Source organism: Eubalaena glacialis, chromosome 18 (genome assembly GCF_028564815.1).
Source record: "Eubalaena glacialis isolate mEubGla1 chromosome 18, mEubGla1.1.hap2.+ XY, whole genome shotgun sequence".
Taxonomy (NCBI): domain Eukaryota; kingdom Metazoa; phylum Chordata; class Mammalia; order Artiodactyla; family Balaenidae; genus Eubalaena; species Eubalaena glacialis.
Window position 1 is genome coordinate 24507400 of NC_083733.1, and position 22976 is coordinate 24530375.

The window sequence follows — 22976 nt, forward strand, 5'->3', positions numbered from 1 at the left end:
ATGGAGAAAGATGAGATGTATAAAAAGGATTTAAACATGCACTTAGGGCTGCGAAAGGAGGGAGTCAGTATTTTCCAGTCACAAATTCAGCAAGAGTAGTACACAGTAGAAAAGAGAGGTGTACATAAAACAAAACAAAAATGAACACATAAAAACCATGTATACATACACACAAAACAAAACAAAAAAGAATGTAGACAACAAAAGGAAACAAATTGGTAAGCATACATAAAGAATTAAAAGTATCTTAGTAAGCACAGTAGTGTATACAGAAGTCGAACTGTAATGTTGTACACATGAAACTTATATGATGTTCTAAGCCAATATTACCTTAATTAAAAAAAAATACCTGGAAATCATAAGCCATGAATTACTGGTTTATGTATATTTAACTCAGAACTCTAGAAGCAGACTTATTGTCAAAGAAAAGGTCTTGCGAAAAAGTTTGGCAAATAATGCATATTTATAAATTTTAAGTTAAAATGTTTAGTATATTAAAATAAAATAAAACTAGTAAGTGCTTAAATTTTTTAAAAAAAGAATTAAAAGTAGGTAATATTGGACTTCCCTGGTGGCACAGTGGTTAAGAATCTGCCTGCCAATGCAGGGGACACGGGTTCGAGCCCTGGTCCGGGAGGATCCCACGTGCCACGTAGCAACTAAGCCTGTGCGCCACAACTACTGAGCCTGCGCTCTACAGCCTGTGAGCCACAACACTGAGCCCGCGTGCCACAACTACTGAAGCCTGTGTGCCTATAGCCCGTGCTCCGCAACAAGAGAAGCCACTGCAATGAGAAGCCCGCGCACTGCAACGAAGAGAAGCCCCTGCTCACCACAACTAGAGAAAGCCCACACACAGCAACAAAGACCCAACGCAGCCAAAAATAAATAAATAAATTTTTTTAAAGTAGGTAATATTATATAACATTATTAATTAAAAAATGGAAAATGTAATAGCTCCATTCCCATTAGTACTAATTTTTCATTTATAAACTGCCATTAATGTTGCCTTTATTTAGAACATGACTGTTAAAGCTTTATATTTAATAAATAAATAGTATCTAAGAGGTTCATAACATCAGTTCTTACTTCAATGGCTCTAAAATTTTTTCCCATAGAATTTAACAACCATAAATGTGCCTACCTTATTCTTTAGGACTTCAACTCTTGTGAGCTGGATAAAGGATACTGAGGGTTCATTGTAGAGAGTAGGAAAAGGTGGAGTGAGGTCTTGCCAAGGATTCCACTACGTCCAGATTCACTTAAGATGAATGTAATAAATAAGAGACCTACACATTTTCTCCCCATTTAGAGAGCATTTGAAAATGCTGGAGCCAGACAGCATGCATTTTTGTAGTCAGTAGGGAAAACAGACAGGGGTCAGTGAGGACTTAAACTAAAGTCGCCATTTAACAGTCATTTTCTCCAGAGAGTTTAAGGCATTTTCAAATATGTCTAAAAGTCCACAACTTGCACAGTGAGAGAAAGCATTTCTCTACCTTTCTTGAGAGAGCTACTACTTGGTTAATACAAAAACTATGCCTTACAAGCTTTGTTCTTTTGATACCAGAGCCACCCTCTGATTAAAGTTCTCATTTAATTCTAAACTAATCTAAATATGACTGAGATTTTAAGGAGTAAAATAGAATGACTTCTCTTTACAGCCTGGCTTGCTGGAATTTTCACAATCATATAATCAAAAATTATTAAAATTATGGTGGTCAACTGCTCCCTTGATGTTGAAATTTCTTGGTATGTATTTGAGGGAGATAATGGATTGTGTTTTAACTGGTGCATCAATACAGTTGCCATGTTAGTGAAAGGGTAACACATAAAAATAATACTGTAAAGAGAAAAACCTATCAAAAATATTCCAGAATATTTTTGTAGAGAATATTGAGTACAGTTCCCTGTGCTGTACAGTAGGTCCTTATTAGTTATCTATTTTATATAGTAGTGTGTATATGTCAATCCCAATCTCCCAATTTATCCCTTCCCCCCCGGTAACCATAAGATTGGTTTCTACATCTGTGAGTCTATTTCTATTTTGTAAACAAGTTCATTTGTACCATTTTTTATTAGATTCCACATATAAGTGATATATATTTGTCCAATAAAAATTTTTAAAAACTCCCAACAGATTTTCTACCCTGCTGGTGTCCAGTGGTCAATTATATTCCACCTTGTTTCTATGCTATCTAATAATCTATGAATTAATAAACCATAACTAATGATTTAGAAATTATCACACCATTTATGGGCAAAATGTACATCAAAAAGTTTTATCTTTAGTCACCAGAGAGCCTAAATTCACGACTGAAATTATTTTCCAAGACCTTCTTTGAAATTCCCATCAGTTTCATTTTAAATTTCCTAAGTTGCTATCTTTTCTATCATATATTCAGTTAGAATCTTCCTGTTTTATAAACTTCCAGCATTCCTCTCATCCTTATTCAATTATAAATTCACTATTTTGCATTCCCCCCGTTGACTGTAATTTACTGCTCATGCCTTCCACCCTACCACTCGTAGAAGGCTCAAGAATTATTTATTGAACCCACCAGTATGTCTAAATTTGTCAAATCAATTTTCTCTCCTGTAGCCTGAAAAGGAGAGGCTGTTTATTTCAATCGATGCCTGCAAAAACAGCAGCTTGTGGAAACTAGTTAGAAGCAAATTCCCAAGTAACGTAGACTTGGCAGTATTCCATACCTTTGATTATAAAAGGGCAAAATTAATGGGCAATTCATGAGGCTATGTGACAGAGAGGTGACAGGAAGTCACTACGATTCAAATGGTAGAAGTCAAGGAGTTGTTTATACTAGGTGCCATTTCAGCCTTTTTTCCATCATTATGTGAAAACAGTCAACTTTTGTGGCCAATTGAAATGGGCTTTTCCTTCCAGACCACTTTGTCACATCTCCTGTGTTTAGAAAATTAATCTTTAATGAATGCTAATCAAGTTTCTAATTATAATATCTTTATATTTAATGTTTGTGTATCAGATGAAAGGCAAACATTTTGGGGCCAGTCACAAAGGACATGAATAATTTCCTTAGAAGCTTATCTAATTAATTTTATTGCTCTATAATATCTTTAAATTTTGAACTCCCATCGCTTCATTAATTTAGATAAAAGTGAATCTTCAGCATTTAAATATGACACTTCTGTCAAGAATTATAAGTTGAAATAATTTCAATTGTGCATGTTCATCTAATATAGATAATGATAACACATTTTGGGGATATTTTGGGGATATATGGCACCAGTTTATTGTTTTATTATATTTTATTGTTTTTCTCCTTGATTTAGCAGTTTCAAGAAATACTCAAAGTAAATGTCGGGGACATTCATATGCTTAAGAAAACAAAATTAAAACAAACCATAACTTCTCTTGTCAGTAAGTTTTATGCTAGCTTTTAGAATTGTAAATCGCATCAAAAAATATTTCAGTGACTCGCCAGTGATCACATGATATAGCCCCTATGCTCGTGATCTTCTAACAATATTAAGTGATAGCTCCCAAACCTATATTACTTCTAACAACAGAAAAAAAATTAGATGGTATTATTCTAGGGATCTGGGCCCCTTGATAGTTAAACACCTCCCTGTCCCAGATCTTACAATAAGAGAAAGCATATATTACTTTAATGTTGAAAGTTATCCCAGAAAGAAGCTCATGGAGATTCTCTGGCCTCTATGCTTTAGTTTTACCACCTGCTGGCCATCTAGATCTAAGAGATAATTGCAGTTTATTAAAACTGTGAGATTAAGAAGAGAGAAAAGTTAAGAACATGTGCCTTGGCGTAATTATCCTTTTGCCAAAATAGTGAGAGCAAAATCTGTATATGCATGTTTGCCTGCGGCATGTGTGTGTGTGTGTGTGTACAAGGCATGAGAAAGAGGGAAGACAAAGAATATCATATTTTGTAAACTTGGCCCAATCAACCATTATCAGTGACTCTAACTCAGTAAGCTCAGCATTTTCTTCACTTCCCCAGGAACAAAATCATATTTAAAGAGTACGACAGCTTTTTCTTGTACCTGCAGTTTTCGAAGACAATGCATCTATTATTCACTGTTCAAGTCTATGTTGATCATTGTCTGTTTATGAATTGAATGGTTAACAAGACTAAAACATAATAGAAGGCTCCTCTCATCACTTATATACACAAGAGTTGGTCTAAGATGTGGCACGGAAGAAATGAATGTTATGTAAATAACTAATCAATAGTTCTTAGAGTTGAAATACAGAGAATCACAAAATAAAATTAATCAACTAAAGGGACTTTGGGCAAAATAGAAGTATGAGGAAAAATATGGAATTTAAATTGTTCAGTTTCTCAGAGAGGCTTGCAGATTATTAGTGCAATTCTGAGAATATCAGTGGTGGTACAACCCATTAGATTTATCCAGCTTGATTTTTTATATTTGTACTCAAACTTCAAATAGTGGTCAAACTTGAAATAAAAATTTATAACAAGCCTATAAGCATTCTTGAGGAAATGGCAGTGATTAGTTACCTTACAAGTAAACAAACAACAAGCAAATATACTTTGTTTTAAACTTCATCAATATAATACTGTGAAAATGACTCATGTTTGGAAGGCCAAAACTACATTTTGGAGTCTTGGAGTTAATTTTTGAGTCATATTGGTAAAGGCATATAGCCCTGTGACTGTCAGTCTCCACATCACTAATCCACAACATGGGGATCACATTACCTACTACACAGCTCTTCAGTAAGGACTGAATGAGATGATTCTGTGAAATATCTTGCACTGAACATAGTGCACACTGAATATGCATGGTGCTGATGTTTGCAATTATAAAAGGTAAAGTCTAAGATACACTTGACTATGTGCCCAATGTGATCTGGGCACTTCTAATTCTTCTCATATAATGTGTATAATAGTTCTGTAAATAAGGTGTCAAGGTCTTGAGTTTCAGTGTCCTCAGGAATAAAATGAGGTTAAATAACATGTTCAGAATCATGTTGGTAGTGGGAGGCAAAGATGGGGCTCCAAACATTTGTTTCCTGCAAACACTAGATTCCCTTTTACTCTTCAGTAGCTGCTATTCAGCTCATGGTCAGACTAGAAAAGAGATGTAAATCTTTAAGGATATAATCAGACCTTATTTCAAATACCTTATAACTCATTTATCTACCTGATTCAAGTAGATAAAGGGTAAAATGTAAGTTTCTTGTCCTCAGAGTCATGTGTTGTTACACTTTTTTTAACCTTCCCTTCCATTGAAACTAGGGAGCTGCATGCCTCCTCTCTGAATGAGAATGAATTAATTCATTAGACATAAGACAGTAAAAGAAAAAGGACACATTAGGTGAGACATTTAAGGCCACTGGTGTAATTTTTGGGAATTGAGATTTTGTTCCATTACTGAGGTGGCTGGAATTCCAAAGGATAATATTCATCCATCCATAGTTAATCAAATTAGAATATTGGAGAATAGCCATGGTAGTTAAATTCCAATCTTGTAGCATTGCCAGTGGGGTTAACCAACTATAAAATTGTAACATGGCTGTGATTATTTGGCATGTGCTTTAAAATACTTTTATATGTAATGAAAAAAATGAGTATTTGAAGGTTTCAGAGGTCTGAATTTAATCAACTGTCAAAAAGAAGAGTCTGATATATCAAATACAAGTCTGTTTCTTCATATTCAAAAGCCAAAGATTTTTCCCCTCCTAGCTTGCTTATAAATATTCAGTGCCACAGAAACACAAATAAATAATTGGCCATTTTCAATGCATTCTGTATAATTTACAAGCGATCAAAAGATTATTGCATGGTACAGTCAGAGTCAAATGGTACTGCATTTATTAGAAATGAAAAATCATCATGTGGGCCAAGTCAGCAATGTATTAATGGGCCAGATTTCTGTGCATGCATATTTGTGCGTGTATGTGTGTGTGTGCACGTGTGTGTGTGTGTGTATAATTTTTTAAATTTAAGGACTTAAGGCTTAAGGATTAAGGTCTGTGCCACTGGAATTGACCTGGAAAGACTAAAAGATTATTATCTGTTTACACTGATGAAAATCTTTATGAAAATGACATATTAAAATAACTTGGGCTTATCTTACCCAAAAAGATCCCAAGGTCAATTTTGAATAAAAAATAAAATTCATAAAAGATATGATTCCCTTTCTTTACGATTATCCCTTTTATCAGTATTAAAGATACCTTCTCAACAACTGATTTGGTTCTAGCCTTTTTTCAGTTTTTGATGTTCATCTTTAATATATAGTCAGTCGAACAAGTAATAGTGCAGAAATGGGCTGTCTACCCAAGATAAAGAAAGAGATAAATCTTTGTTGCATACAGCATTCTTTTCTTTTGGATAATGGGCTTTATCAATAAAATAAAGCTTTCTTCATCAAGGAAACCTCTTTTAATTTATTCAGAGATGGTCTTTATCAAGCTAAGCTCCAGCAAATGGTGTTTGGAATAATAATTTATACTTTTTTTTAAGCAGCCAAGCACTTGCTATTTTTCCTTGCTGAATGGTCAGATACCATAATCACCATGTTGAAAACACCCTAATTAAGGGAAGTTGAAACCGACACACAAGCTTTCAAGAAGAAAGTTGAATTGCACATTAAAATGCAATATCCTCAATGCTGATGTTATTTTTTCCTTCCCATAGGGAACCACAGTCAGATATCCCGAGTACCTGTTGCTATTAAAGTGCTGGATGTCAATGACAACGCCCCTGAATTCGCATCCGAATATGAGGCATTTTTATGTGAAAATGGAAAACCCGGCCAAGTAAATATCTCCATGTTGTTAATGCTGAATATGTTTGTATACAACTGTCTCATATTTGATTAACCTGCATTATAGTTTGCATTTGCATCATTTACAATCTGCAAAGTCATAGGCAAGAAACATCCAAATGGGAACAGAGAGGGAGTATTCTTCTTTCGGAGATGTTAATTCTCTTCCTACTTATGACCAAATTGGCTCCTGAAACGGAATGACCTGCTGTGCCATGAACCCAGAGCCAGAAAACTATCTTTAAAAATCTCGGGGTATGGATGATCACAGGGGAGGTCTGAGAGTGATCGGGCCAAAATTTTGACCTTCACATGATGGGAAGTGAGGGAAAAGCCCATGGGAAGGCATGTTTGTTTCATATCAAATGTAGAAATAACGTATAACATTGGAACCCTAGGAAAACCAATTGCAGGAAGTGAATTTTTAAATCTGTAAAGCTGTAGCTATATTTAGATAGACATAATGTGAACAACATGTTTTAGACATGCAAGTAAAGCATCTGATAATTGTGTATTGATGTGTATTGATGGAACTTTTTTTTTTTTTAAACTGTCTTATGTAGCTTAGATAGGACAATGCAGACACAGAGAGAGACAGGGAGAGAGGAAGGAAGGAAGGGAGGAAGGAAGGGAGGGAGGGAGGGAGGGAGGGAAGGAGGGAGGAAGGAAGGAAGGAAAGAAGGAAGGGGGGAGGGAGGAAGGAGGGAGAGAGTTAAGAACGAAAACAAAACCTGCTATACTCTGAATGTCAAAATGGAAATAGTCTATGTAAAGTTCTAAAAAACACAAATGTAATAGACTTATTTTAACAAGGTGCCAAAGTACTGTATGTTTAAGAAATTTATCGTTTTTCAACTTCCTAATTTATTTCTGGATGGTGACATTTTAATTTAAATAAACAGCAGCTGACAGCATGACACTGGAGTTGTTAATCCAACTATTCTTGTGCCTCATGTGGGTGTTAGGAATTCAACTTACTATTTGCCGAGCAGTTTACCTGACAAGAGTCAGATTTTTTCCACCTATGAAAGGAATAGAACTGTGGCTCTATACTTTTATTTAACTATTACAAAAGATCAAGTTGCTACTCTCCTATAAAACAAACAGTGGGCATTCTCCCCTAGACTACTCTCCTGTATCTGAAGGATTGGCATTGTTTCCATCTACCAAAAAAAGATACACATACATGTGCACACATACAAAGTAAAAGCTAAAATTCTAATAATAAAATTGAGTAATTTTAAACACTTAGACATCATAAATGTTGTTATAATCAAAATATTCACCTTCAGCAGTGATATGCCAAAGGTGACTTCTTTTTAAAAATAATATTCTAACATTAGTTTCAATGTTTCTTAATTTCATCATGTCGAATTGCCCTCTATTGGTCTTATCTTTTGAGTGTTTTTATTTGTGATCCTTTGAGGATGGAGTGTATATATACTTGGCAGCAAATATCATTTAGCTAAGTTGGTGAATGCAGTTGGTGGAGGGAGTTTGATCAAAATATATGCAGGTCAATTTCAAGGATATGGTTGTGTGGGCCAGATTGCTGCTCGGGTAATGTAGCCAATCACAGAGTTATAAGCCAGACATTTTTGATCATACAGAAACTGTCATATGCTTTAGAATTTAAATAAAACTCCATTGTTCATGCAAAACTCATCACACAAGTTCAGAGAGTCAATGGCATTGATATTTCAAAAATTACACATTGGCTTCACTTACTTGTGATATTGACATGCATGCCTTTGGACCTCCTGGAATCTGGAGGTTTACCCTGTGGATTTTGACTGTTTCCAAGGTTTTAATGATTCCTCAGCAGTTTTTATCCTCAGAAAAAAATGCATTGTTTCATCACCTTTCCTATGCAAGATCAAAATAAAAAACAAAAGTTGATTCTTTGTTTTATGATTTTTGCAAATCAACATGAATGATTCATTCTGTGAAAAAATGTTTATGTTGTGTGTGTCCACTGCACTATCTTATCCTCAAATGAATCTATTTAGGCATGTTTATTAGAGTTCATATTTACATGAAGATAATCAGATCTTTGTCTGTTCAGCATAATTTTTGGACATATGGCTGACTGGTTGATACACACGCAGTTGTTCAAATAGCTCCTGAATTCCTTGAATCCTTTGTGCTAGTCAGAATTCATGTTTGATTCATTATATCATTCCTAAGTCACTTTTAATAGCTCAAGTATCTCATTTTTATATTTAACATTTTCCCAAATTCATTTTTGTTATCCACACTAAATAGTGTTCACTTATATAAGTTCAACATAGATACACTTTCAATCATGTCTCATAATACCATACAAATGGCTGACTCACTTTGAAATTAGAGTATTCATTATCACATTCATGCAAAACAAATGTCAAAGACTGAATTAGCACTAAATTCATAGTCATCTCAATATTTTTCAACAATTAATGTCTGCTTTATAACAGCCTCAGAGAAAGGAGTGCAGGTGGCTTTGAAATGTCTAGTTTGCCTGGAAGATATGGATTTAAGGCTAAACTCGAGGGGGTCAGCTTCCTGGGAGATGATGCAGCTGAAAATCATTAGCAATAATCAAGCACAAGCCATTAAAAAAACTAAATCCGTAAAAAATCTTCTGGATTGAGTGAGCCTCTGTAAAGAGTTCTTTAAAACATCTCACAAAATGAAAACCAGTATCAACATGAACGTAGAGAATTCTACTGCACTTGACTCTTTTCCGCTGGACTCATTTAAACAAAGAGTCCAAAAAAAAAAAAAAAGAAAGAAAGAAAAGAAAAGAAAAAGAAAGAAAGAAAAGAAAAGAAAAAGAAAGAAAGAAGGGAGGCCACCTTCCTCTTCTCTAAGATAGATCTCTAGTTCATGGTACATCTGTGCTAAAATTGGCATAGGTTTAATTTGAAAGTAGAACTGGAAGTCCTGTCTCTTCCTCCCACCTTCTCATGATTCTGAAGTAAAAGATGACATTTTCTTGAATTGGTTCCCTTAAGAGAGTAACAACCACCCATGACAAAGAGAGTTCACAGTCAATATTATAAAAAATCAACGTGAATCCCTTTTGATTAGAATCCTTTTAAATAATCCCTCCATTTCAAAATTAGATGTTGATGTGGTATTTTCTGATGGCTAGTTACTCTTATTTAAAACAATTTTCCCCCAGTAGTTACAGGTAATTTATCTTAAAAGTTATAAGGTGATGTATACCTTTAGTCTCCAATTCAGTAATGCCATGATATAGTCATCTACACATTACTTGGCCCTCAGTTTAACAGGATGAATAAAAAGATTCTCTCCACTTGCTCCTCTTTAATGGCCAAAGCAGAAATGAGCGTATGGGTTGAGGATTTCAAAATTAGAAGGCAAGATATCTGACTGAAAGTTCATGTGTCTAACAGGATGATAGGTTTTGATCAGACAGTAAATATTTATTGAACACAAACTGTATGCCAAGACTTGGCTGGGTACTGGGGATTTAGTGGCAGACAAACATCAGTCTTTTCCCCTCATAGAGTTTTCTCTCTGGTAGGCACTTGATAAAATTAGAAGTGGTAGAATTGCAAGAAAATACCTCAAATCCTCTGGGCAGAAAGGAGGCTGAAGAGATGAGAGGAAATGGAACTATCTTAATGAAAAGACCGCTTAGTATAGGACACATTCCACCAGAGACAGGAAACATCTATCAAGTGCTGAAAAGGAGTCAGCTGGGGATAAACCAGGTTCTGTCTGAAGAGAATGGTACTCTGGTGGGATGGGTGGAGGACCAGGTAACAGCTCCTTCAGGAGAAACCAGTATCTTCCTTCACTATGATAACACCATACTCAAAACCAAACATGAAAGAGAAATAGAGAACATCAGTGATCAGTGCTGGACAGAGGGCCTTCCATAACTCTGTTCTACATCTTATCTCCTCAATAGGGTCTTTCTAAGATTTTATTTCAGATGCTTACCTCTTGCTTACCATACATACAGAATTAGGGTAATGTGCTCCAGATGGTTCATTGACACAGGGACTGAACTGAAAATATTGTGTTTCCAGGGGTGACTCAAGGTCTCTTGTTTAGTCTCAGAGGATATTTATTGTTTGAGAATTAGTTGGCAACCGACCTCTTCAGCTATTTTTCCTTCAGGAAGGAGCTTCCCCTGTTACTATAAATAAATCTAGTGGAGTATAATTTGAGCTTCATCACCATCTATAGAAATCGAGATGTTCTATTTAGCATCAAGTTAATTACGTCTGGGTTAAAAACATACTTTGGTTTATCTCTTTTAATCCCTTCTATCTCTAACCAATACTGCAGCAATATAAAGTTTGCTTATCATGGGAATATCACAGGTCAAAAAAGATAATAGCCCATACTTATAGATACGTATCTAGCCAATGCTTGTCATGTAGTAATGGATATCCACAAAATTTTAGAATCATGATTCTAATTTAGCAGTGACAAATATCTCAATAATTAGTTTCTCAGATATTACCATGGAAACACTTGTTTTATTCACAGACATACAGTGCACAAATGAAAAATCATTCATTTATTGAACAATATTTATTGTGTATCTACAAGATGCTAAGTATTGTAATATGACCTGGGGAAACAATGTGAAAAGAACAAAAAGAAGTGTTCTCTCCAATGGAATGAATGAGGAAGAGGGATAATAAAAAAACATAGAATGAATCAATAATATAAATTTTGAAAACTGGGTTGAAGAAAACAACACAGTATAGACAGAACAGAACAAAGAAAAAGCAGAGATCTACTTTACGTAGTGTTGTCAAGAAAGTTACTTTTTAAAGGGATATCATTTAGGCTGAAACTGAACAAAAATGAGAAAGGGTAGTCATACAAGAAGTGGAAGCAAGAGCCTTCTAGCCAACAGGATAAGCTTGTGCAAAGACCCTGAAGGGAGAAAAACCTTGGTTTGTTTGAAAAATTGAAGACATCTGTGGCTGAGTATAATAAGAGTAATAAGCAAATGTAATATGAGTGTAATAAGCAAGAATGAAATTGGACAAAAAGAGTATTATCTTTGAATAAAATCCATACACACACATACACACATGCAGACGCGTGCACATGCAATTAAACAGGAAGAGCATCTAGAAGCTTGTAATTGCAAAAGATAATAGTAGCCTGGCCTAAGGTGCTGGCAGTGGAGGTGGAGAGAGGTGACTGGGGAGGCTGCATGCTTCCATGAATGAAATAATACATACAGACATCTAACATGCAATCAATATCACTGTTCTGGGAGTTTGGTGTTGCAATGACATTTTACAGATATGGGGGCTGAGGCTGATAAAAGAGTAAGGGTCTTAACTAAGGCCATGAAAAGTAGGAAAGATGGGCTTCAAAGTCTATTCTTGGAGGTGCCCCAGTCCCTGTGCTTTCTAGGATTTCACAATGCTTCCCAAGGAGCAGACTTTGAAATTCCATTGCCTGTGTGACACACTTTTTAGAAAAATAGTAATGAGACTAAGATTCTGATCAAGAGTGAGCACTTTTCAAAGGAACAAAAACAAAGAAACAACTCCTGTGATCAATAACACACTCTATTCAAAAGCATTCCACATAATAAGAAGAGTAGAATTATCCCTTGATAAATAGCAGCAATGAATGAGTTTGCTACCATGTTTATATATTTTTTTAGTTTCTGTTGGTCTTTTTCTAATAAACGTGAAACAGTGAAATGAAATTATGGCATTTTATAACACTCATGAAACAATAAACATAGGAGATTTAATTTTAACTTTCCTGCCAGAGGGCATCTTTCAGGATCTATCTGTATACACAAGAGAGAGACAGGATTGATTTTAGAACAGATGAAATTCATGGCCTCAACAAAATGCATAAAATATGATTTTCATTTTACTTTAGGTGAAGTAAGGGGAAGGTAAATTAGTGGAATGTATAAAACAATATTTGAAGAAGTCACATGTAAAAAAACATTTCAAGAGAATCATGAATAGAAGTATAACTTTTAGAGTGCAATTTTGACAGAGGGGGAAAAGCTAAAAAAAAAAGGCAAAAAAGTGAAAAAAACTCGGAATTTTTGAAGGTTTGAAGGTTTGAAACTAGCACAATCTGTGTCTGAGTCACAGCTCTGCCATTTACTCGTTTTGTGACCTTGGGTCTTAACTTCTGCTAGTTTAAACTCTCACATTTTAGAAATATCTAGCTCAATATCAAGTGCTCAATAAATAATTGTAATTATTAGTATATATTTTAACTAGTTTCATACTTTCAAAAGCAAAATATTTTATTAGTATTGTTTTTGTTGTTTTTATTGCTGTTATTGTTATATATTTATGATGCTTGATTTGGAGCAAAACACTATAAACAATGCCTAAATGGGTCAATATAAAAGAGGACAGTCTATTCCCCTGTATTGGAATAACTCTTCCTCTGATAATTTACAAGTGTATTTGTCAAGAGTGAAGAAAGGGCTTGTACTTCATTCCTCCCCATATGAATCTGTGGGCTAATATAATTATTTGTTTAAAGTACAGCAGAATCAACTTACAGGAACACATACAATCTAAATCTTTTTTGAAGTCATGTTTGCAGCCTCTATATGCTTTGGCTGAACCTCTTGCATGATTCCAAATCCACATGCTTTATTCTGGCCCTTCACCTAAATATTAGGATTGATGATCCACAGAAAAAACAATGGTATAAAGGATTGTTTACAAATCTTGGGTTGTTACTGACTGATGTTCTCTCTTCATTTTATTTTCAACCTACAAGTTAGTAAATAAGAATTTAGATGGAAGCATGGTACGCACACGTGTATGCTTGTTTTTATTTGTTCATGGAAGCCATGGTGATGAGCACGTCTTTTTCAAGAAGGTAAAACTGACACTATAGCTATTAGGAGGTTTTAGTCTTATTAGGCTTTGTGTTAGTGACATAAATTGGGTAAGATCGGGTACTAAGAGAAGCTGATGTATTATTGGAAGGGCAGAGATGCAAATGGAATTAGTGCTATAACCACCAAGCTATGCAGACACAACACCTTCAAAAGAAGATTAAAGAGGTCTCCGGGCCTCTAAGACTCATATGGGGTTCTCGAGGATAGCGTGTCTTAAAGTGACAGCCTGAGAAACACTTTTAGGGTATAGCATGTCAGTATATGGTATGGTGTGTGGTATGTCTGGGTGTGTGTGCGTGCATGTTTTTCCCAATAAGATTGGGAACCACTGTATTAAACGAAATTAAAGAACATTATCTTCTACTGGTTTTGTTTATCTGTAAGATCCCCTTGCATTTATAAATACATATGAATCCCCAAAGGGCTAGAACCAAATGGTCTTGGGCATTTACCAAACATAGTCGATTTTAAAATCTTTTGAATTTCCTTCAGAGAAAACTATACAACTAGTGGCAAATGGAAGCCAGCTGGAAAAATCTTGCTTCAGAAGAATAAACAATAGGATGCATTTTCAGCCTAGGAAGTAATGTTTATGATATTAATGAGGCATCAGGAAATATTCCTGTGAAGTTGTGTAGTGGAAGATGGAGAGGAGATAAGACTAAAAAGGCAGTTGAGACTTCTAAATTATGTTAAAAACTGTGGACTTTACTAATGAAGTTTTCAAAGCAGAGCAAGTGATGGAGTAATTTTTCAAAAATATTGATCATTTCAGAGATGCACAAAATACAGATGAAATATGCAGAGACAAGCAACAGAAAATAAGAAACAGGAGAAACTGGAAAATTCAAACTTTGTATAAATACATCCTTTAAGAGTCCTTGCTTTGTATCATTTTACCTTAACTTAGTTACAGTAAAGGGAAAGGGAATGAAAAAGAACAAAACTGAGGAAAATGTCAGAAGTTCTGTGGTGGGTTAATGAAGGCACAGGCCCCAAATGTCTACCGAGAGGACTGAGGACTTCACTTAGTGTTTAAAAGAAACATAAACAATCTAATCTACATTCTCCTGTTGTATTTTCTATAGGTCAGATCTCTAAGATACATGCTCTAAATAGCCACCTAATACTTTTTAAAGACAAGGATATATTCATGCAAAGAAATGTGACATGGGACAACACTTTGGGAGGAAAAGAAAAATCTTGATAGAAACTGGATTGCCTTACAAATTATAAAAGAAGTATCCAGGAACTGTCCATTAAATGGATATGAGCAGTGCTCATTTTGAACTATGTTATACAGTTTTGAAATAACTGAGGATAATTGGGTCATGTGGGTTTTAATATAGTTTCCTCAAATTCCTGTATGTCCTCCTTTTTCAATTAGTCATCATTGGTATAACTTGTTTTCTCTTGTAGACAAAATTTGTATTTGCAAAGACCGCTCTTTCAGGGGATGGCTCTTAGCCTATTTTGTTTTGTTCCCTTCAGTTATGGACACCATTGATAATCTGATAAAAGCTCTGGACTTTTCCTTCATATATGTGCATATATAAATAATTTCATACAATTTTACTTTCATGTATCATCTTTTCCTTCCTCAAGTTGAAAACTACTGCTCTAAGAAATAGAAGCTAGTATTTCAGGAATGTTTACATTGGTAACCGGAAATAAACTATCAATAATAGGCAAAACAATGAATAGAAAACCAAATGTTAACATTGGTAACCAGAAATAAACTATCAATAATAGGCAAAAGAATGAACAGAAAACCAAAAATTATGCTGTACTGCCTTTGATGTCTCCTCTTCTCACTCACTCTCTTTCCACCACCTTCGAAATCAAAAGGGAACCTTAATATCCATAAAGCAAAGAACATGAATGTCAAGAGTGGATAAGTTCATCTTTATGCACTCTCCAAAATATTGGAAGTCTAAGCCCCAATTTAACTGAAGTACACGTGCGGAAGATATGAATGCCAGCAAGATTTTGAGGCAGTCTGACATGCGGGGCAGGAAGATGTAGGGAGTTTGTTATCCAATTTACTTGGGATCAGATGTTACAATGTCTTTGATGCACTAGAGTTCTGATAACTCTCTTCATACCTACCTCTCAAAGTTACATAAGAATTAGTGGTGATGCTAAAACATGCCTGACATGATTTATTTATTCATCCATTCATTTAGACAATACTTATTAAAAAGCTACTATGTGCCAGACACTGTTCTAATAGCGAGAGGGGGGAAAAAAACCCAACTCATCATCTAAGAACAAATCAATGAACAATAACTACAGGAACTCACAGGGGATATTCTAATAGATTCCAAGAGAGTTTTAAGGTTGTCAACAGATCAGATAATCAGAAATGTGTTTGTTTGCTGGCTGCTTGCCTTTTGAAAAGTTAATAATGACAGTGAAACCTACTACTATTAAATACTTTTGAGTTACTATAAAAATCTAAAATAATGTTTAATAAACTATATTAATTAAAGCAATCTGAGGTTTAGCATTATTGATAAACAATGAATAGTTTTTTTAAAAAGAGTCAGAATTATGATATGGCCGACAGTTCTAAAAAAAAATTTCTTTTCAGTTTTATGCTTAGAAAGGTCATTTGATTTCAAATCAGTACTCTCAAGAAATAGATCAGAGTCTGCTCCCATGGAAATTCAAGTATGGCCCTGAAATTCATTTCCTTATGCCCGATCTCAGATATGCTTTGTTTTTCTGATAGAGAAGTATATTAGCTTTTAGCTTCCCTTGAAATTAATCCACAATAAGTTATCAAGCATTAGATTTTTCAACTGCATCCTAACTTTATTGCTAGAAAGGAAAATATTTAAGCTAAATGCTGTATATTTACTACTAAAAATCTATGACCTCTTCAGAAATTTTTATATCATTTTCATGAAATAGTTGTCCAATTACTTAAAAATCAACTGATGTCAAAGTAGCTCACAGTGGGAAATGCATGCAGTTTTCATTTGCCATCAACTCAGTGTACCTATAAAATCTGCTTGTGTGGAGGTGCACTTCCTTGAATAAATCTATTCTTCTTTTTCTTCTGTTGTTTAAAGCCAAATGTGTTCAGATGTTATTACATCAATGAAAATTTCAGCCTTTTAAATATGGGTAACTTAACGCATTTTAATAGCATAAAGTCCTTCAAGTGATCTACCAGGCATCTACTCTAAGAGAAAATGATCAGACAGTGGCCATTGCATTAAAATAAAATGAAGTGTCAAAAATGGTTTAAACCAAAGTCTTAACCATATCCAGTTCATAGGATATTTGGAAGTTAATTTAAAGATTCACCATTTCATCACTTTTTTCCCAACACATCATGCACTGATTTTGATGTGAACTTGACAGTACAAACTCTTCTAATGAACAGTAATAAGAGACCTATGGACACCAATCTTCTCCCTTGACTCAAAAGAGTGGATCCCAGACTTAAGCATGCATCAGAATCACCTACAAGACTTTAAAATGCAGATTTCTAGGCCCTGTCCCAAGACTTTTTGGTTCAGCAAACTCAAGAAGTTGCATGTCTAACAGATTTCCTGGCTTAAATAAATGGTGGAAAAAATATTTATTGCAGATGTAATATTTAGACCAAACTTCTGAGATGTGGTATGACAGGTAATTATACTCATTTACTTCAGGTAAGCTAAATTATTGCCTCTTTTGTTTTGGTTGTGAGAGCGTAACACGTAGATTCACTCGCCAGCATGTATGAGTCTTTTTCATGCAGATGACTTAGAAATATTAGAAATGGTATTGCTTGTAGGAGCTCTATCCATTAAATACACCTTAAGAATGCTCTTAGTTACGAATGATTCCCACCCCAGAATATAAGACATCTTCTTTTTTTTTTTTTTAAGTGATGTTGAGCATCTTTTCATGTGTTTTTTTAAAATATCTTTATTGGAGCATAATTGCTTTACAATGGTGTGTTAGTTTCTGCTTTATAACAAAGTGAATCAGTTATACATATACATATGTTCCCATATCTCTTCCCTCTTGTGTCTCCCTCCCTCCCACCCTCCCTATCCCACCCCTCTAGGTGGTCACAAAGCACCGAGCTGATCTCCCTGTGCTATGTGGCTGCTTCCCACTACCTATCTATTTTACGTTTGGTAGTGTATATATGTCCATGCCACTCTCTCACTTCCTCCCAGCTTACCCGTCCCCCTCCCCATGTCCTCAAGTCCATTCTCTAGTAGGTCTGCATCTTTATTCCCGTCTTGCCCCTAGGTTCTTCATGACTTTTTTTTTTTCTTCTTAGATTCCATATATATGTGTTAGCATACGGTATTTGTTTTTCTCTTTCCGACTTACTTCACTCTGTATGACAGTCTCTAGGTCCATCCACCTCACTACAAATAACTCAGTTTCGTTCCTTTTTATGGCTGAGTAATATTCCATTGTATATATGTGCCACGTCTTCTTTATCCATTCATCCGATGATGGACACTTAGGTTGCTTCCATGTTCTGGCTATTGTAAATAGAGCTGCAATGAACATTTTGGTACATGACTCTTTTTGAATTATGGTTTTCTCAGGGTATATGCCCAGTAGTGGGATTGCTGGGTCATATAGTAGTTCTATTTTTAGTTTTTTAAGGAACCTCCACACCGGTCAGAATGGCCATCATCAAAAAATCTACAAACAATAAATGCTGGAGAGGGTGTGGAGAAAAGGGAACCCTCTTGCACTGTTGGTGGGAATGTAAATTGATACAGCCACTGTGGAGACATCCTTTCTTTGTTTGCTCTTTTTCTTCACATGTGCTCACACACTTCAGGAATGATTTCTTCAACAGGTGCACTTGGGAATAGAAGTCTTTTTGAAACAAAGTTGGGTAAAGGGAGAAGACGATGCTATATGTGCTCACAAGTAACTTTTTCCCCCTTTGTTCTTCATAACTGCCTAAAAGAAGGCTCTTGTCAAATTATTCTGTTAAATATTTGTACATGTAGGGTGTCTATAAAAGAGTCATCTGTGTTTCACAGTTTTTTCCCTTGCACTTTAACTCTTTCTTCTTTATAAAACTAGAAGCCCAAGGAATCTCTCTGCACCTAAATGTCAAGGCAAATAATGCTAGTTGTTTAGATATAGTAAATATAATTGCTTTCCTACCTAATCTGATGGAAGCGAGGCCCCTGTTTGTGTAACATCTAAGTTGTTACATTATCAACGTGCTGTGTCATGAATAAATGGCAGTGACCTTAACAAAAAATAATAAATAATAATGATGATGACTAATACTCAGTGAACAGTTACTAGGAACCAGACACTATATTAACAGGTTGACATGAATTTACATAAAGAATCAAAACGACCCTATGAGAAAAGTATTCTTCTTATTTAAAATTTAGGAATACAAGAATACTGAGTTTCAAAGAGTTAAGTAAATCCCTCCATTTCATGCAATGAGTAAAGGATAAGACTATGACTTCTATCAAGGCAGCTTTATTTCAGAGTCCATCAACTTAATGACTGTCTCACTGTCTTCACCATGAGTTATATTTTGTGCTATTTTTTGTTATATTGTTACTCAAGCTAAGTACAATTATAAGACATTTCACAAGGTCTTTAACAAGAGTAAAACACCTACAAAGTAAGAATATGTTCCATTTACAAAAATGGAGAAATAGAAAATGAGAGAAGTCATTTCATTTATGCCCCAAATAACCTTGATACACTGCTTATCGTATAGCATGTGGGTGATACAATGCAAAACTTCACAGCTATTGAAAATGTTCTTAAATTGTGGTTCTCATCTTATTTAGGTGATAAGTTATAAGGCAATGATGTCTCTTTCTCAAAAAGAAGTGATCCATTTTTTTCTCTTTAATGATACTGGCAAAGTTCAATGGCACATAATTGTTCAAACTGACATAACATTAGGCATCATAATTATATTATCTAAATTTCACAAACCTGAGAGTATTTCCCTGTTAATTTTTTATGGTAAATCTGATTATACCCTTGACTGTCATGCTTCATAGGCATTTTTTTTTTTTTGGTAGAAATTATGTTGTAACTATTTACAGTAGTAGTATAAGCTATAATTTTTACTACATTAGCTGTTGCCCAGTGTTTCATATTGAAGTGATTAATATCACAGACTCATAAATATGAATTATTAAGCTAATTCTCTGACATCCCAAGGAACAACTTAGCACTAAGTTAATGCAGCTTTGCAAATGAAATAAGCACATTCAACTGGCACCAATTCTGAGTATGTGTATCTATCCAAACAGTTCTCTGCACGGTGGTAATTCTTCTAATCCCTATAATTTATTCATCTCAGGATACACTCCAAAGCATTGTTTGCATGTGTTATCCACTAGCTTTAAAAACAGTATTCATTATTGGGAGGGAACAGATGCAACTCTTCAGAAAGGTTTGTGGCAGTGATGTTTGTGCCAAGGAACATTCTATTTGGCAAACACTTGTAACCTAATGAGTAAAATGAAAGAGGAGTTGTGAGGATTCAAGATTTAAGTACTTTACCTCCAAGATCCTCCCAAGAGCCACACTACAATCACTGTAACAATTCCAGATTTCATTCTAGAAGCCCGTACATACTCAAAGTGGAAAGAAGCCTGTAATTGCCCAGTGGAACTTTCAAATACCCTTAAATTTGCTATTTCAAGCCACAGATACCAAATGGACACAAAAAAGTAATGACCCTAATTTTCATCAACTTATCAAAGCTAGGTTTTAAAGTGATGAATGTTTCTCCTTATTCTTGGTGTGAACCATCCATAACAACTTAGAAAACTGAAAAATATTCCTTGGGCCAAAGTATCACTCTTCTAAAGGAATGTCACTCAGCTTTTAAAGGCAGTGCAAGCCCTCTGATGTCATCAGAAGTGCTGACGCCAAGTTTTATGTTACAGGTCATTCAAACAGTGAGTGCCATGGACAAAGATGATCCCAAAAACGGACATTATTTCTTATACAGTCTTCTTCCAGAAATGGTCAACAATCCGAATTTTACCATCAAGAAAAATGAAGGTAAATATATTAGCATTGTGAAACAGGGTAGAATATACATTGGAAAATAGGATGTGATTTCATAATTTGACTGAAAATATCAGTAGATAATTTTTCTTCACCTATGACCAGTTGAAACTTAGCTTATCAGCCTAAAGGCATGGTAATTACATCACTTCCTCTTTCCAATATTGAAACAATAGATAAGGGAATTGTGAATGTGCAAGTTAATTTTATCCCGGAGAATACCTCAATCACCTTACTTTTAAAAAAAATGGACAGTAAGATTTAACCCCTGTGAAAGTTCCAGTAATTTTACTGAGATATCTGATGTTATCCAAGTACATTATACGGAGATATCTGATAGAGGAGGGGCTGGCTTATACTTTGCAGTTGTTAAGTTTTGATTGAATGTTTACCAAGTCTTTAGGGAAAGCCTATTCTAATTTCGTCTGCTTTGTGGGTACACATTAGAGGTATTTGATTTAAGCCTGTATCAACTTTGACAATAGCAATTAGATCAGAAAATCCTTCTTGAAGGACACTCCTTATCAGTATTATTTTGGGGCTAATATGAACTGATTTTATTGTTAAGTCTTTTACTCACAGAAAACATTTAATCCATTTCATTATTTCTTGAGAACCAAGCTCGGATTAACCATTTCCCTTAACTATTGTCTATTACATATGAAGGTCATAGATCATTTTTAAAAAGTCTATCTCATCTGTGCATTTTTCTTTACTAAGCTGCTGTACATTTAACAAGGATTTTTAGCTGTCTATTTTGGCTCAGAAGTATTTAAGCTTTAGTTTCAGCTGTTTTAGAATGATTAGCAGAATAAATGTATCATCTGGGGCTGTCTTCTGGCTTTACTATGGGCATTTGTTTAGATTTATGAATGGTCTATATAAAAACTATGCTCAATTTGAAGAGTAAAATTTGGCTCATGACATTTGGTTTATTTTCTCTGTTCTGTTTCAAGGAGGTAGTGAATTCTGGTAAAACTTCCTTTATGAAGTGAAATAACATTTTATGGCTCTTGCTGAATATATTCTGGCCTTACCCTTTAACAAAATGCTACTTAGTTCTTTGGGGACGCTTTGATAAAGTGGATGCATCACAGAAAAGGAAATGAGAAAGCTATTATACAGATATTACTCACTCAGCTGGCTTCCACTATTCTCAACATTAAGGAAATGAAATCTTGATCTTTCTCCTCAATAGAGGAGTTACATGTGTTAGCCTCCCTGAATTAGGAGCTCTAATCCAAGTACATTGTCTTTGTTCTTTGGATAACACTGCCAACATTTCTTTTGTTGTGGAAGTCCCGTGACCACGCCTAAGATGAGAGCCCCCTAGGAAATTCCAAACTGAGCTGAAAGTCTGTGCAGAAGTGTGAGCCATGCTTACTTTGATTGTGAGCTAATAGGTATCAGTCATTATTTTTGCTTATCAAATGCCCCACATTTAAAGACTCTCCGGGAAGAGGTGTTTTCCCTCCCAAAGGTCTGAGCTCCTTGGCGCTTTCTGTGCATTCTGCAGTTTCAGGACGTGCCCATTACAGGTATGGCCCGTCAAAGACACTGCGTAAACCTATGCTGGATGAATGAGAGGTAGTTACTGGGTGCCTGTGAAAGTGTAGTTTTGTACTATATTTATTATGCCCTAAACCCTTTAAAGAGGAGATTTTAGTCCTACAGTGGATGAATTTCAAGTGTTTTCTCTAATTTTTAGAATTAGTACAAAGTAAAAGTTTGTACACCTAGGAAAACTCTTCGTGCCCCATCACACATTTCAATAAACCCTGTAGTAGAATATTTAAAGGCATGTGGATTATCTGTTTTATCTTGAAACTAGAAAATAGGATTCAAGTTTTGACTTACCTCACAGGTGTGTGTGTGTGTGTGTGTGTGTGTGTGAAATAATTGCAAAAAAAAAAAAGATGCTAGGTATCACAAAATGGACAGAAAGAACACTCTCTGTGCCATGATTGTTTATTTAAAATTATGTGTTGATTTATTTTGCAAAGAGTGACCATATATTGTCCCAACTGGGATATTTTTTAAAGTGAAAGGGGTCGCTATTTATATTTATATTTATATTTATGCCTAGAAACACCATAAACCAGGACTGTCTTGTGGAAACTAGGACATATGTTCTCTGTGATTTTGGATTTAGGATCCAAATATTCAACATCTCCATAGAATAAATCATGAACACAGGTCTTTGGAACAGATATGTCAAGTTTATACTCTATCTCCCTTTTCCTGGATCAGAAATACATGAGTTTTGTTT

General features: G+C 35.0%; 1 protein-coding gene across 3 annotated transcripts in view; it reads left to right on the forward strand.

Annotated features, from left to right (window-relative positions):
* CDH8 (cadherin 8) overlaps window positions 1-22976 on the forward strand; it is a 367319-nt gene that overhangs the window by 282815 nt on the left and 61528 nt on the right. For 2 of the 3 annotated variants that reach the window (XM_061173974.1, XM_061173972.1), the window contains exons 8-9: window positions 6669-6790; window positions 20584-20701. In XM_061173974.1, coding sequence (XP_061029957.1) covers window positions 6669-6790; window positions 20584-20701 — 240 coding nt within the window. The remainder of the gene's footprint in view (window positions 1-6668; window positions 6791-20583; window positions 20702-22976) is intronic. The other variant, XM_061173973.1, reaches the window with a different exon arrangement.